This window comes from Polypterus senegalus, chromosome 5 (genome assembly GCF_016835505.1).
Source record: "Polypterus senegalus isolate Bchr_013 chromosome 5, ASM1683550v1, whole genome shotgun sequence".
In the NCBI taxonomy this organism is placed as follows: Eukaryota; Metazoa; Chordata; class Cladistia; order Polypteriformes; family Polypteridae; genus Polypterus; species Polypterus senegalus.
The window spans coordinates 179865423-179882339 of record NC_053158.1 but is presented as its reverse complement, the minus strand read 5'-3'; the positions used below and the strand labels follow the sequence as shown (position 1 = coordinate 179882339).

Genomic DNA, 16917 nt, shown 5'->3' with positions numbered 1-16917 from the left:
GTCATTAAATGTAAACCTACAGTACAACCAAGCATATCTGACCTTAGCTTACAACCAAATACAAGCCTGTGATTTACAGCAGCAGTAGCTCTTATTCAAACAAGTAGTTCTTTATGTGTGTGTTCGGTGGGGTTGTTGTTTCTTTCTAATAATTCTCCTGTGAAATTTCAGTTTCTGCTTTGGGGCAAATAAAGTATATCTATATATCTATCTATCCTCCATAGAGCTAAAGATTCCCACATTGCAAATATTGTTGCTGAGGTAGGCTCCATCTTCCTGCATTCCTCTGCGCAAAAAGTGGTACTGAAAAAAGGGCATGCTGGGTACTTTTGACACGTCTATTGCAATATTAACATCTTAAAATCCTCTGAACATCAGGCATACTGTAATATATCATCCATCCATTCATCTTCCAAACCTGCTTATCCAGAGTGTGCTTGTATGTGTATGTTGACCCTACAGAGAACAATCCAGCGACTACTCCTGCCTTGTACCTGATGCTTGCAGTAATATAGAATTTTTGATAATATTTTTTCACTAACCTTGTTTTGTTAGATTGCCGTATTCCAAGCTTTGCTTCTCACATTTCCTTTTTTCCCTCTCAAATTGTGTAAGGTAGTCACATTCAGGATGTGGGCTTCCCAGAATCTAGAAAAAGTAGAATTCAGTTAAACAACACTGTCAAAACAGTCTCTATACTGTTTTGCTATTGATATACTGTGTCTTATTAATGGTTTTATGGAATAACACAATCCCACACTGAAACTTTATTCTCTGTTATATTTTTATTCAAAGCACTAAGACTCAAAAGTAATTTTTTTTACTGTATGCGACATATTGCATTGAATGCATATTCAGTCTTGGCACTTTAATATCCTTAATATTACTGAGAATAAAATGGAAGTGTAGTATTTGTTATTCAGTAAAATTAGGGAATTGCTCAAGGGTCTGAATACTATCAGACAGAATTGTAAACAGTGAAGAAACATGCACTTGAGATGTCAAACTTTGCTGTAATAATTGTCACGATACATTGTCTTAAGTCAGTGCCCGCTAGTAGTTCAAAGTCAGACTGTGTTCAAGATGCCCAAAAACACAGATAAAGCACAATTTATTTTGAAACCAAAGTCACGGATGTTTATTTTAGGAAGGGTCATACTCCAGTACTTGTTGAGTGAGATAAAGAACAAAAATCTGTAAGAAAAAGGTATAATTAAAAGGTAAATAATCCATAAAAATAATATGCAACAATCAAGCAAAACAAAACAGTCAAATCCAAAAAAGGACAAATTCATTAAATAACTGAAAATGTTCATGCACAGTAGTCACAGGCAAGGATTCTGAAAATGTACATAGTCTAAAGATGCCAAAAAAAACATAATAGTAGAAAGAAAAAGATCAGATAACTGGTTCAGTGCTGAAGCTCTCCCAAAATCTAGGAGACACCCTGACTTAAAAAGGTTCAAAATTGCCTTTAAGACAGCCAACAGCATGGGAAAAAAACTTTGCAATAATCACAATAGCAGCACCAATCCTCACAAATGACTTGCCAAACTAATGGCTCAGAGGCCTTTTAAGCATTTCCTACACACATGCCTAAAGGCAATGGGCTCATAGCATTCTGATAGAGGTGGGGATCCACCCCTTTATCCTCACTTTATACCTACACATAAACTAACTTTCCTACATTTCACACATCCCCAGGGATTATTTCTGAACTTTTAAACAACAACAAAACATAAAATCCACAAACAAGTAAAGTAAAATTTCTACCATTCATGCACTGCGATTGCTTCCACGTTTCAAGTTTCGTTAATCTCAACTATTGTGAAATCAGCTGATTGTCGGCTTTTAGCAGCGTAAAGGGAGGACATAGTCATGCACACGCAGAATGAAAACTGCCCATCAACTGACTGCTAAAGCAGGTGATCTGCTAAAGAAGAGGACTCCCCCGAGCTGGTAAGTGAAGCCATTGTATGAAATCTAAAAATCGGATTCTTACTGAAATGATGCACTAACATTAATCATCTTATAAGGATTCATTTAACTATACTATCTTTCAGTACTGCACTTGTCAACTCTAGACTTTATTATACAGTACTGTATTTGGTTAAATCCTGGCTGCTGCTTGTTCTTCCAGCTCACCGTAGCTGTCAAAGGACCTGGTGAAACTTCTACTACCGTCACAAAAATACTTGCAACAGAAAAAAATAAACTCCTGATGAAACTGCACAGTTGAAAATTATGTCTGTAACCTTCTTTTCATTTTTTCATGTGGGAAGTGACACATGCAGCCCTTCACTAAATACTTTCTAATAGCACATAGAATAAAGGGTGCTATATAAAATAACAAAAGATTGTCAGAAAAAGTCATTATATTATTAGCAAGACAATGTAGTGTCATTTTATTTATTGTCTAAAAGTAATTTCATAACTCTGTGCTGTCATTTTGTAGACAATGTGGCATAGTGGCTAAAGAGTTGGACTGTAAAGCAGGGAGTCACAGGTTCAGTCCCCATTAGTTGAATTATTCAGTGACTCTAAGCAAGTCACTCACCCTGCCTGCTCTGCAGTTATGGAAACATGGGACAATTCGGCTTAGATGTAAGTGCTTTGGGATTATGTTCATTTTGCTTTTTTTTATTTGCCAATATTTACTAAGACACTAAATCAAGCATACCTTATGGCTTTAGAGCTAAAGGTCTTTTCTTTGAAATCAGCTTTTCATTTCAGCTGGACAGATCTGCCATTGTTATCAATCAATCAATCAACATTTATTTATATAGCACATATTCATACAAAAAAATGTAGCTCAAAGTGCTTTACAAAATGAATAGAAAAATAGAAGACACAATAAAAGATAAACATAAGTCAACATTAATTAACATAGAATAAGAGTAAGGTCCGATGGCCAGGGTGGACAGAAAAAACAAAAAATGTTTTTTCCTATAATAGTAAATTGGTAAATCTAAAAATAAAGCAGTATCAGAGTAATAAAACAGTTCAGTGAAGCAGAAAAGCACACAGACCTGTTTAAAATGAAGACAGACATATCATTACATTCCCTGCAGATGAAGATTTACATGCTTCAAGGTATCTTACCAAAAAATATTAATAAAGCCACATGTTTGCAGTTAGTATGTATGTACATAACGTAAGGAGGATTTTTAAACAAGTTAATGTCAACAGGGTATCTTGTCCAGATGGACTTACAGGATTCAGTATGTTTTAAAAATGTGGCAACCAATTAGCTGAATTCTTCTGTCACATCATTAAAAATTCACTGAGAGAATCTATTGTCCCTGCCTGCTTCAAAAAGATAATTGTCCCCATGTCTAAGAAAATAAATTGTACTGTCTGGATGTCTACAGACTAATGGCATTTACTACAGTGATCATAAAGTGTTTTGAGGGACTGGCACTGAGGCACATTAAACACCATAGTTATGATCACCTCCAGTTTAAATATTGTCGCACTCAGTCCACAAGTCATATTCCTTGAACTTAATACCATCTTGGCATATCCTGAGTCACTGTTATGTCAGAATCCTTTTAATAGATTACACCTCTAACACACTTGTATCAGCCAATCTGATCACTAAACCCCGTGATTTGGATTTAGTAACATCCTCTACGATTGGATTCTGTACTTAATAGAAAAAAGACCTCAGCATGTGAGGACTGGTAGCACTGCATGCTCTGTACTATCCTTCAGCACAGTCAACCCACTGGGTAATGCGTTCCACCACCTTCTGTACTTCTTTTGCACTCCTGACTCTGTGACCAGATATAGCTAAAACTCCATCATTAAATTTGCTGATGACACTACAGTCATATGCCTGATCACCAGCAATGATGAAACAAGTTGCAGAGAAAAGGTCTACCTGTTGATTCAATAGTGCCACAACATCAATCACACACTAAATGTTCATAAAATCAAGGATTTGGTCATAGACTTCAGAAGACAGACTACACATATGTATTGGAGGGGTTGCTGTTGGAAGAGTGTTGAAAGAGTGAACAGCTTAAATTTCTTAGAGTGACTATCACTAAAAAATTTGAAATGGGCACAAAACAATTTAGCTCTTGTTGAAAATGGTCGCCAGTGCTTCTACTTCCTCACATGTCCGAGGACAGGTCACATGCCTGCATCTGTTCTCACAATCTTCAGATGCACCTATGGCGTAGCAATGGATTGTGCAGATTGTGCAAAGCACAAGGGCCTACGAACTTGGGGGGGCCACTTGGGGCCGTATAGATTAAAAAAAAATGTTAAGTACCTAAATCACTTGCACAATTCATTGTGTTAATAATTCCCAGTTTCAGTGCCATGTTTGCACCATCACCAGGCAAGTCCAATCCAATCCATGATGCTATTATATATTTGGCAGGCCTACAATTTATACAAATTTAGACTTCGGAGGTTCAAAGCCTAATCAAAGGCACAACACAGCCTTACAGAGAAGTACACAAATTTCCCAAAATTCCCAAATTCCCAAATTTGGTGACCTTTGGTGTGCCACAGCAGACATGAACGGAAGAGGTTTTGAAGGACGTCACATGAGTAATGTAAATCTCTTAATTATATAAAAAAATCCTGGGACGAGACGAGACCTTTTAGCCAGGAATGAGACGAGACCTTTTCAGAGAGATAATTTCAAGTTCCGTGAGACGAGACTTTGAGACAAAAGATTTAACCACACCCAGGGCTGGAAATCTGGTAGAACGTCGTAACGAATTCAAAAACATTTTCGCAATACACATGCAGAGCAGGTTAGAGATAATGAAAGTACTAAAATTCGAAAGTCTCAAAAAAATTATAGTAAAGATCACATTAGTGTAAACAAATGGAAATTATTACTCGATGAAATAACAGAACATTGAAAAGAGATTGAATATATTGTTCAGATTTAAACTTTTAAGTCAGAGATTTATAGATCGTCTAATTTGTGTTGCCATCAGGAAAATGCAGTGTTTTGTCCCAATGAAAAGGCGTATCTGCAAGAATTAAAAGATTTGTTGTTTGGTGAAAGTGAAATCCACATATGTGAGCGGCAGGCTAGGGGGGTTGGTGAGTGGAGCGAGCAGGGGGCCAAGCCCCCTAGTATACATTATTATTGTAAATAATTGTTACTTTTGTATTTTGATTTGATGTTAACAGTTTTCAAGATTAGAACTTGTAAATGTTAAATCATGACAATTCTGTTGTTAAGTTATGGTCCCTGTTAGTCGACAAATGCCAAATATTTGAAAAATTTGAAACTTTTTATATTTTTGCAATACGACACCATGTCGGCTAGTAGCAGTGGATCTGGCAAATATTATAAGAGTGGTAATGCTAAACGTAAGGCACGCCTGCAACAGGAATTGAAAAATACTAAGCTTATCAAGATTTCTACCTTTGACAAAACTGAGCATGGACCAGCAATAGTAACTGAGAATGCTGATGCTTTTTAATTGTCGCAACAGCCACAAGCAGGTTATGCAGACAGTGCAGTGAATGAAATGGCTGAGACTATCAAGTCTGGAAGTAGCAACACAATGGCTTCAGATCAGGTGTCTGCTGAAACTGCTAAAGACAAGCAATATATATGACAAAGCAATTTCAAACCGACAAGGCAAATTTCTTGGAACTATTGATACCTCACTTTTTTGATGTCCATTTTCTCAGAACTTGTGTAAAACAGGTTGATTGTGTGGTAGTATCCAGTCTGAAGTTGCTTCATGTTATAACACAGAACAGTTCCTACTTTCTAGCTTACACTGCATTTTAATAATCCTTCTCCACAAAATTGTCTTGGAAAACTAACAGATCCACATCTTAGATACAAAGTATATTTATGTACTACTACTACTACCCACACCTCCCACATTCCATTCCCAAAATTTATTTTATTTTTTTTAACTTACAGCAGCTGTAATAAAGCAATTAAAAAAGTTATTGCAAATTACATTTGAAGAGCCAGTTTGTTTGTTACCAGCATCTGATCTGATAGTGACACGGTTGCGGACGCCACTGCCCAGCTGGCCCCTAGGATATTGTTGCAAATAAATTACTAACAGTTATGCTAGACAGGAGGAGCCCACCTTAGGGTACTGCACAAGGGCCTTCAGCAAGCCAGCTACGCCATGCACAGTAGAGTCCTTCATCACTGGATGCATCAAATCCTAGTGCAACACCTGCTCAGCACAAGAACATAAAACAATGGAGAGGGTAGTAACGGTGGCACTGAATATTACTGGTACCCAGCTGTCTTCTGTTCTGGTTTTATACAATATTCATATTCATTGTTTTAGAAAGGTAAACAGCATTATTAAAGACCAATCCTCACACAGTTGCTTTTCACACTCCTTCCATCTGGAAGACAATACAGTACAATTGGCATGTTCACCAGTAGATTCAGGGATAGTTTCTACTCTTTGAAGACTGTTGAACAGTCAATCATAAGGATGAATATTATAATATAACATTGTTTATTTAAACTGTATACTGTATATATCTCAGCAATCACTTGGCACAAAAGCAGGAACAATACCAGGATAGGGCACCATCGCTATTTATTTACAAACACACACACACACGAAAACCTTAAAATTGTGACAGAAGTTGTAAACACCGTATCATTGTCATGTAAGTTACCAACATTGTTAGCAGAGATATTAGGAGTGTCCAGCAGGTGGAAGCACGGAGCAGACAAGCTACATGGTGTCATACTAGCAGTATGAAGATGGCAGACCAACTGAAAACATTCACCAACAAAAAGCAGCATTATGTCATCTGCTTTTTGAGCACTGATGGGGTGAAACTTTTAGATATTCATCAGCGAAAGAAGGTTCATGCACGTCTGTCACTCCAGCAAGTATATGAATGGAGTACAAAGTTCCAAAATGACACTAGGTCTGTGACAATCTCTCCTCGACTGGGTCATACACACTGAATAGTGACAGTAGAGTCGACTGTAGAAATTGAATGCATTGTGACAGAAAGTTGTTGAATAAAGTGAATTAAATAGCCACACTTTTGGACATGAGTCATGGTTCATCACAACACATTATCCATGATGTGCTCTACTTCTGCAAAGAGGAACTGCACTTCGAATGCTGCAGTGATTACCACATCTTTGGACCACTCACGGAGGAAATGGATGGAATGAGTTTCAATTCAGATGAAAAGATGCAGAAGGTGGTGTATGAATGGCTGCATGTGTGAACAGAAAACTTTTTTGTCTTGAGGAATCCAAGCACACCATAAGCATTGGATGACTTGTATTGAATGCCTTGGAAATTCCAGAGAAGAACCATACAGTTGTATTACACTTTTGCTGCAATAAATGATAAAAAATAAAATATTTAAGGGTTCATTTAATTCACCCATGTGTTTATGTATTTTTGGTATTGTTCTGAGGAGACACGCCAGTAACAACTTCATTGTACTATAAACATGACAATAAACTGGACTTGACTAAAATTTGCAGTAATTACGTAATGTACAGTTTGTACTTCTTAGGTATGTCTAAATATACTGCAGATTGATGAGGTTGAAACTTCCTTCTGTTTAGAACAAGACTTTTCAAGTCAAATATTTGTGACTTTACATTTTTTTGATGGAACACTGTTATCCTTATGCAGCATGACTTTTATTTTACAGGTAGCAATATTTAAAGTAAAAATCTTATTACTCTTTAATCATTAATAGCCAACGTTTAGATACTTACATTATTTGAAGAAATGTGTTTGTTTCATAAGAAAGATTGTCACAAGCTATTCGAACTTTTGTATATAAAATACAATAGCATATGCATTTTTTATGATGAAGTTCTATATATATTAGAATTTTTACTTATCATTATGCTTACTGTTATGCCCTTACTCAGTGCTGATTGATGCCCAATCTTGCTCTCCAACTATATGATTCTGGATGATTGCTTTTCTCTTGATATTTTATTTTGCTCAGTATGTCCCATTCTTTGTGCAGATTGTGGATGTTAAAACCACAAACTTCATTTTACTTTTTTCATTTGCAAATGTGCAGTCTCCAGTAAGGTGAAACGTCTAGTTTTGACTGTGTACAGGGCATCAGTTGTTCACAAATAGACATTTTCAACATACTGTGTATGCTTTCCTCTCAGCACTCAAGCAATTACAGTGTAAAACCACATTATCTCAAATCATACTCCACATATTACAGGACTGGCTGCTACAGATTGATGTTTTCAGGCAGATCTTACTGTTTTACTCTACTCCTGCATGTAGCTGATGGATTTCTTAAACACGTGCTGTATCTTCACACTGAGACCAACTACAATACAGGTGTTCTTAAGTATTAACAGAGGCACCTGTGATGGACAGCTGGGTCCCATGCCCGGCCGGGACGCCCCTGCTGCATATGTTCCGGGGGAGCCACCATGGACAGCTCAATACCTCCCCCGGGACGCTTGGTGGCAGCCTACCTGGCAAATGTTGATTTCCCAGTCTCCCGCCTGGCTCCATGGGACATGGAGTCCTCCACAGCCTGGTTGGGAGCTGGGGTGGCCGCTAGGGGTTGCTGCCGAGACTCAAGAACCCGGCTGGAGGAGTCATCAGCCCCACCTGGCAAGCACCTGGAACACTTCCGGGTGGGCTATAAATCGGGTCAGCCTCCACCACTAAAGGCCAGAATCGGGAGGAAGAGGACGAGGTTGTCTGGGAGGAATGTTGGTGCAAGGCGTAGAGTTGTTGCTATTGTGTTTAAGTGCTTTTGGGACTGTGTTAGGCCTGTGGGACACGGGGAAGACGTGCCTTTATCACACACCTTTTAAGCAATACCTGCTAAATATATAAAAGGAGCAACTTCCAAAGAAAATGTTGTCATCTTAAAGCTTCCCGAGAAATATGTTTTTCCTTTTTCTGAAAGTAACCAAGATACCATTTTGATATGATTTGAAAAGCATTTGAGATATCTGAAAATGCATTTAAGATATCTTGAAACATATTATCGATTATCTGTAGGTATGCATAAGATATCTTGAATTACATTTTGCCAAACATTTAAAGGACTCTGACCTTCAGTGGCTTTGCCAAAGCCCCGACTTGAACCCCATAAAACATCTTTAGATAGACATGAACACTGCAGTTTACTGGCATTTCCAATCGAATCTAACAGAGCTTGAGGAGGTCTGCCAGGAAGAATGGGATGAACAGTCCAAATCCAGTTCTGCACGTTTGGTAGAGACTTACCCAAGAACACCTGAAGCTGTAATTGCTGCCAAAGACATTTCTCCAAAGTGCTGAGTTAAAGGCCTTAATACTTATACTGTATTAATGAGAGATTTTAATTAATTTGCAAATCTTTCTGATAACTTGTTTTCACTTTGTCATTATGGGTTATTTAGTGTAGATTGATGCGAAAAAATGACTTATCCATTTGTCCAAAATGATTTATCCATTTAAAATTAAATGTACAACACCATAAAGTGTGCTGAAAGTGACGAGGTCTCATTGTATGTGTGTGTATGTATATATATATATATATATCCATCCATTTTCTAACCTGCTGAATCCGAATACAGGGTCACGGGGGTCTGCTGGAGCCAATACAGGGCACAAGACAGGAACCAATCCTGGGCAGGGTGCCAACCCACCGCAGGACATACACACACAAACTAGGGCCAATTTAGAATCGCCATTCCACCTAATCTGCATGTCTTTGGACTGTGTGAGGAAACCGGAGCACCCAGAGGAAACCCACGCAGACACGGGGAGAACATGGAAACTCCACGCAGGGAGGACCCAGGAAGCGAACCCGGGTCTCCTAACTGCGAGGCAGCAGCGCTACCACTGCGCCACTGTGCCACCCTATATATATAGTAGTATGTATAGTATGTATATTATCAAACCCAAATCAAGTATTTGCGTCAAGTCATTGCGTATCATAGTCTCTGTTGCTTCCAGAATACTATACGGGCGTAGCTGTACCTTCACACCAGGCTCAGTCACAATCTTGTGCTCAGCAATTTCAGTCTGGCCAGGCATGGATGAAAAGACATCAGAGTTTCTTCCCATCATGGACAGTAAGTCAGTGTTCTGGATGTTCATCAAATCATCACCAATAGTCATCTCAGTCTAAAAGACTTAAGAGGTAGTGGCCATTACCTAATCAGGATTGTGCCATTCCTTTAAAATTAACATATAGGATTTGCATGGGCTTGCACTGGCTGGGAATCCTAACTTTATAGTTTGCAGGACTCGTGTTCCATCACTACTGCAGGAACTGCCCATTTTTCCAGAAACTTATGTGGGTCAGATGGGTTCAAAACAAGAACATAATCTCCTTTTTTAAACTCACAAAATTTGCTTTTTCTATCAAAATTTCACATCTGGGCCTCCTGTTTGCTTTGCTGATATCCATAGCAGTGGATGACAATTTAAAAATATATTCCTGGATCAAACCAATCCGATCGACAAATCTCAACCCATGAGTGTCAATGTGAATCCTTGTCCATTCTTCCCAAAAAAGGTCCAACACCCTTCATGGCCGCCTGCGAAATAATAGTTTAAATGGACTTAAGCCAATATATGCTTGAGGAGATTAAAGAACAGTGAATAGGAGAAAGAACAACACGGTGTTCCAGAAGGTTTGTTTGTCATGAGCCACACATGGAATTATCAGCTTTAAATTTGTTTAAGGCTGATAAAAAGTGGTGCTCAACTGTTTAACTGCAAGGCTCTCACATAGCTGTTTCATAATGCAGTAAGTAAAGGACATAACCTGGTCAGTTAAAATTTCATATAGAATGCCAATATGAATGAATACCTCTGACAGGACCTTAGCAACAGTATGCATGTTAGCCTTCCGCAAAGCAACCACTTTGGGATATCTTGTTGCATAATCAACCAGCACAAGTATATACTGATAACCATTCTTACACTTGGGAAGTGGACCAACAATGCCTGACTCAACTCTCTCGAAAGGGATGTCCAAAATAGGCATTGGAGGAAGGGGAGCCCTAGTGGGTCTATGAGTGGAAATAACCTGACAGTGGAGGCAAGACTTACAAAACTGCTCCACATCTCTGCTCATATTCAGCCAATAAAACTATTTTGAAATGTGATCCCTCATCTTTTCCATGCTGAGATGACCCCATCAAGGCATGTGTGTGAGCACTTTTCAGCACTGTCTCTCTGTGCCCACTCAGGACCACCAATTGCTCAATTAGTCTTCCTCCAATGTGATCAGAAATCACCAGATACAAGGAACAATTCTTAATTTAAAGGTCATAGTTTTGAAACTAATGTCCTCCCACTGCTCATAGTAACAATCATCTATGACATGTGTTTTGGTCACATGCAAAATCTAAGTTGCAGTCACCTTGATGCAAGCACACAAGCTCGGACTGTATGCTTCATCTGAGCATGATGCAATAGCCCATGACCCCATTTGGATGTCAGCCCCTGCCTTTCCTAACCAATGGTTCCACCGAGCTTGAAGCAGCAGCCCTGTCTGGGGAGGCCGAAAGTGCAAGTGTCTGCTGCAAAGTGGCCTCCAACTGTCACAGAAACTCAGGTGAGAGATTGTCCCCATCAACACTTGCCAAATCAGGTTAAGTCTCCAAGCTGGCTTTCTGGCTGACCTTTTTGGGGTCAAGCCCTTCTCTGCTAAAAAAAAGAGATGCTTTGCAGGCGGACAAGACATACATGTACACAAAACACACTAACTTGGTTGAGAAGCTGGTTCAACCTGGCTGTCCATTGCAATATATATATATATATATATAAAGTTGAATCCACATAGTTGCCTGTTTGTGGGAGTAGGTAATTTGCTTTAATGATAGGTGTACCTAATAAAGTAACTACTGAGTTTATAGTTGGTATAGCTTTAAGTACATTTTGAAAAACTACAATGTTTAATATTCAAATACTGTACATTTTTAAAAGAACTTTTAATGTGCACCGAATACCAGAGCTGTTTAAAATTAGTGAATTAGATACCGCTTGTAATACTTTCTGAACAACTACTAACATTTCACAATATGAGCCTTAAAAAAAATCAGTAGCTGAAGTTAGCAAGTAATTATTTTTGTATTTTAATTGAGTTTGAGAAACAATTCATAGGAAAAAAGCACATGCTTTATAATTATTTTTTTCTTCATTAGTCTATTTTCAAAATAAATGTCTTCATTTCTTGTGTTGGGTGATCAGATGCGCTTTGAGACATCTGGCCGGGTAATTTAGATTATCTTTAGAGAATGGTAACTTTGAATTTAATCGTCAATAGGTGCTACTACATAATAATTCTCATCAAGGGAAACAAAAATATGCTTAGCATATAGATAGTCTTCCTGAAGTGATCTTTTTATGTTCTGAAAAACATTAATCAAATCTTTTTTTATTCCACCACTCATTGACAGTTACCATTGTGGGACTTTAGCAGAAAGACCCTGCTCTTCCTGTGATTTTCTCATGTACGTTTTTTTTTCTTCCTGGAGAACATCTGTTTGTTATAATTCTGTTGGAAGAAGCCCAAACTGGCATACAGAATGAATAGAAATGATGAGTGTTTTAAACTTAAGACATATCTTTTTGTTAAATTTATGAATCTTTAAAATGTAATACTGTATAGATGTCTTAACTAGGCCATAATATTCAAAGACAAATGGTATTTTACAGGGCTGTGTCAAGTTCCTTGTCCATTAACCTACTGTAATTACTTTACAGTGACATTCAACACCTGATTGATTTCATTTTACATTACAACAGCACTATGTAAATGGTATACAGAAGGATTGAAAAACCTTACCTGCTATAACATCTTAAAAATGGGGTCTTACACTGACTCTTGCAGTAAGGAGACATGGGTTTGGATCATGGGTGCTCCCTTTGTGGAGTCTGCATGTTCTCAATGTGTCTCTTTCCTCTGGGTTCTCCAGTTTCATCCCACAGCCCAAAGGCATCCAGGTTAGGCAGACTGGAGATGCTAAATTGCACTAGGGTGTGTGTGCGAGTTTGTGTATACAGTATTCACCTTGTCATGGGCTGGTACCCTGTCTAGGTGTTCTCCTGGCTTGCTCCTGGGGATTGTTGGGATAGGTTCCAGCTGCCATGCCCTAGGTAAGCAGGTTAAAAAGATGGATGAACTCCCTTCTACTTTTCCATTTATCTGTGAGTGTATTTTGTGTCACTGTCATCTTAGTACTCTGGAGCCACTTGTGATGTTGGAAGGCAACTGGATGCTATGGAAGTTTTATATGTACAGTATATGTCGTCCCATTGGGACTCATGGGACTCCTGAGACTCCCCAACAGGACAACACACCGTATCTGTGGAAGACAGCAGCGGCAGCTGCTTGCAATGAGCAAATCTGAGCTGACCATGTTTGCACTATAAGTTTCTATCACCAATGGGTGATGCAGGGAACATTATAAATACAGGGAACAGTATTATTTGGTCATTAACCTGGCCACATCCCTGCCTGATTGCTGTGTCTGTGTATAGGAGAGTGGTAGATCCAGCTACAATAAATAACCGTGCTGTTCCTGTTTCAAGTTGAATAAGTCAAAGTCAAAGCGAACTTTATTGTCATCTTAACCATATACAAGTATACAGATAGACGAAATTGCAAAACTCAGGGTCCGCAGTGTAACAACATGAAGTACAAATTAAAAATTAAAATTAAATTAAAATTTAAATTAAAACACAAACAAGACAAGACACTGTCCAAATACGAGTCTGGTTTTGCTAAAGTACTGAGACTCTGCCTCATGTTTTGGGATGCAGGACAGGAACTCACACGTTACAATATGAAGCTATAACAGAATGAATTATAAAATAAAAGGAAAAGGATTGAATGTAGCTCAAGGCTTAACCAAATGCAATTAAAAGGTAAAGCGCCTGAAGTCTCTGCCTCATCTTAGAGAAGCTACCAATGTAGTTGTCCAAGGTTAGAATGAGGTAAATGAGTAATGAAGACCCTTCCAGAAAGCAGAGATTAACTGATGGGAAAGACCATACTCTACTCTACTTCTATGAAGCAATGTTAAGATCAATAGGACAATCTGCAAAACACCCCTCTTAACAAAGTCATATTCAGAATAATGGAAGAATTGCCATTGATTGGAGGAGATGATAAAGTTCTACATATTAAGAGTCAATAAGGTGATGTAATTAGAAAAAAAAGTATAAAAGGAGATGAATTGTTTAATTATTTGCTAACTCCATAGACTGATACATTTGTGCATAACACTGTGCAAGTAAAGAAACTTTCTGCATTCTCATCTGGACTCCATGACTGCCTTCTTTGAAGATAGAGAAATTTTTTTTCCATGACACTACTCCAACTGTTTACAAGACCCACTGCACTGAATCTTCTAGGATGAAGCATAAAGACAATAAGGAACTCCTTAAGTGCCATTTGTTTGGTAGAATGCCCACTATGGGGTAGATGGTGTTTTGGCCTTTGAACCCCAGCAGTTTTTGTTTTCTCTAGCATCTCACTAGCTGGTGTTTTTAGTTTTCTGTCCTCCATGGTCATCTGGCCATAGCATCAGACTTATTATTGTTATCTTTAGAGACTTAAAAAGTGAATTTAGCAAAGTATTGCTTAATTAATGACTCTACTCAATCAGTTTCTTGTTTATCTGTATTTTGTAAGTGCATTTTGATTTATTTCTATTAACTATTTTTGGTATTTCATGCATATTCATTCATGTACCCATTTGGATCTAATTTAATATTTTTCATTTTTACTTGAAAAATCTTGTAAATCTCTTTGAGCTACTGTATATATTTTGAATAGAAATGTTCTGCAGAAACAAACGTTGCTGTTGTTGGTTTCAATGAGCCACAGCTTATTTTGGCAATGAAGAACCATGGCTGGGACGCTGCTCTATTGCATATTTACTCCCTCACAATTTAGAGCCAATAGTTACACTAAAATGGGAGGTAGGTGAAAAAACAGATTTCCCAGCGAACTGTGCACTTGAATGTTGTGAAGAAATGCAGATTGCACATGCAAAGACTATCAGAGTTACCAAGATGCAAGTTCACACACACATACACACACTCATACATGCACACACACACAAACATACTGTATATATAAACTACCCATAAACAAAATGAATGGATATTATAAACATTCAGTAAAGGAATAAATACAGTAATTATAGTTGCAGATGATGAAAATCTTTTCACCTAAAAAGCAAAAAATGCCACCATTTAAAGACAAACCATTACTTTTCTTTAACAATTATGCTCCATGGGGCTCAACGCATAAACATGCAGCATGTTGTTAGTCTCATACTTCAATTATATAGGATTTGCATTAAAAATCACAAGTTCAATTTAAATGCAGATGATTCTGTTTTATATGCATGTATATCCTTCTCTGCTGTAAGTAATTCCCAGCCTGCCATTCAGTCCTTCATTGTACTCATATTTAATTAAGACTTGTGTTGAATAATATGTTTTTTTATTTATCCACAAGGACTAAGAACTGTTGCAGAGAGGTTACACTGGAAGTGAGAGAAAGCTAAATGTGATACTTTTGTAAGTCTTTCCTATTTATTGTAGTGAGAAGTCATAATGGCTAACATGGTACAACACCCTTGTACTATTATTTATTGTATCAATCCACCATTCACTGCAAGCATAATGACAAAGTATTACAAAAAACAAAGAATATAAATCAATACAGGATAACATGGTAGATTTCTGTAAGTGAACATATTAGACAAAAATATGTTTTTTACATTTAAAATTGACTCCATCCCTTCATTTTCCAATCTCTTTATTTAAGTGTATGTTTGTTGGGAGCTGAATCAATTCTTTAGAAGTAAAAGTAGCAGAAGATCAGTTAAAAATTCCATGGCACGACTAAATATTTGTATTTTTGTATGTTATTTTGCTTTAGACGCACACAGTCAAATGAAGTCAAGTGTAAGGTCATGTGTATGAGGTGCAATGAAATGTACACAACAGTTACTACCGTTGACTCAGAGTTCCAGGAACGTGAGTTCATTTTCTTGTCAGGTGTGAAGTTTGCAAGTTATTTTATTTTACACGGACATGTTTTTGTAATAACTGAAATTACAGAGCACATTAATTATCACAATTAAAAACATGAGTTGGCAAAAAATCACAAAATTCTAAGACAACACAAAAAAAACCTTGCTTCTCCACTTAGTTCCGAAAACAAGTTGTTTGGCTGGCTCATCTACTTACCCATGTCTGCAGTACAACTAAAGCACTCTTCTATCTCATCTCGAAACTCTCTTCCACAAGTGGATCTTTCTTAGGTCTCTAGACTAAAATAAGCCTGTGGCTCAAGGCTGTCTTAAGCATTTTCTTGTGTTCACTACTGGCCAAGCCCCAGAACTACTTTAGATATCAGGAGTGTCTTTTTTTGGCTAAAAGAAATCCAGGCTACATGGTTCCTGGTGTTTCTGCTCAGGAAGCTCTATGCAGCCATTAAAGATCTGTCAGCTCTTGAATTGCCTGCCTTAAGAAGGCACCCTGGCTGGGCCAACTTCTTAAAATCATAAATTGTGTGCTGCCTTCAAATGATTTGGAGATTAATGTGTGGACTCCTATTCCTCCAATACTCAGCTTTAAAGAAACAACAGTGTCCCAGCTCTCCTGACCTGGAATGATGTCCAGCTTCTTGTGGTAAATTATTTTAAATTCTCCGTAGGTTCCACTTTACCTCTGTTGGACTGTTGTCCCCAAGTATATTCCTGTTATGGGTGCCACATCATGCGCCTAACCAATCTGTACACTGCCCTCATACTGGGTTTAACATATAGAAATTCACTCATATTGTAAGTGTGGATGTTCCTTTCTTTTTAATACTTGCTGTGTCCTATGGCAAACAAGCCCAATGCCAGTTAGACAACACCAAGTCTGCATGGGTTTCCACCATGGACTGCAATTTTCTACCTTATTC

At 37.9% G+C, this 16917-nt stretch overlaps 1 protein-coding gene across 6 annotated transcripts in view; it reads right to left on the bottom strand.

Moving 5' to 3' along the window:
- ghrhrl (growth hormone releasing hormone receptor, like) overlaps positions 1-16917 on the bottom strand; it is a 144291-nt gene that overhangs the window by 110409 nt on the left and 16965 nt on the right. For all 6 annotated transcript variants that reach the window (XR_005633793.1, XR_005633792.1, XM_039753674.1 and 3 more), the window contains exon 2: positions 543-648. Coding sequence is in view for 4 of the 6 variants with exons in the window: in XM_039753674.1 (XP_039609608.1) it covers positions 543-648 (106 nt within the window). In the remaining 2 variants the exon portion in view is untranslated. The remainder of the gene's footprint in view (positions 1-542; positions 649-16917) is intronic.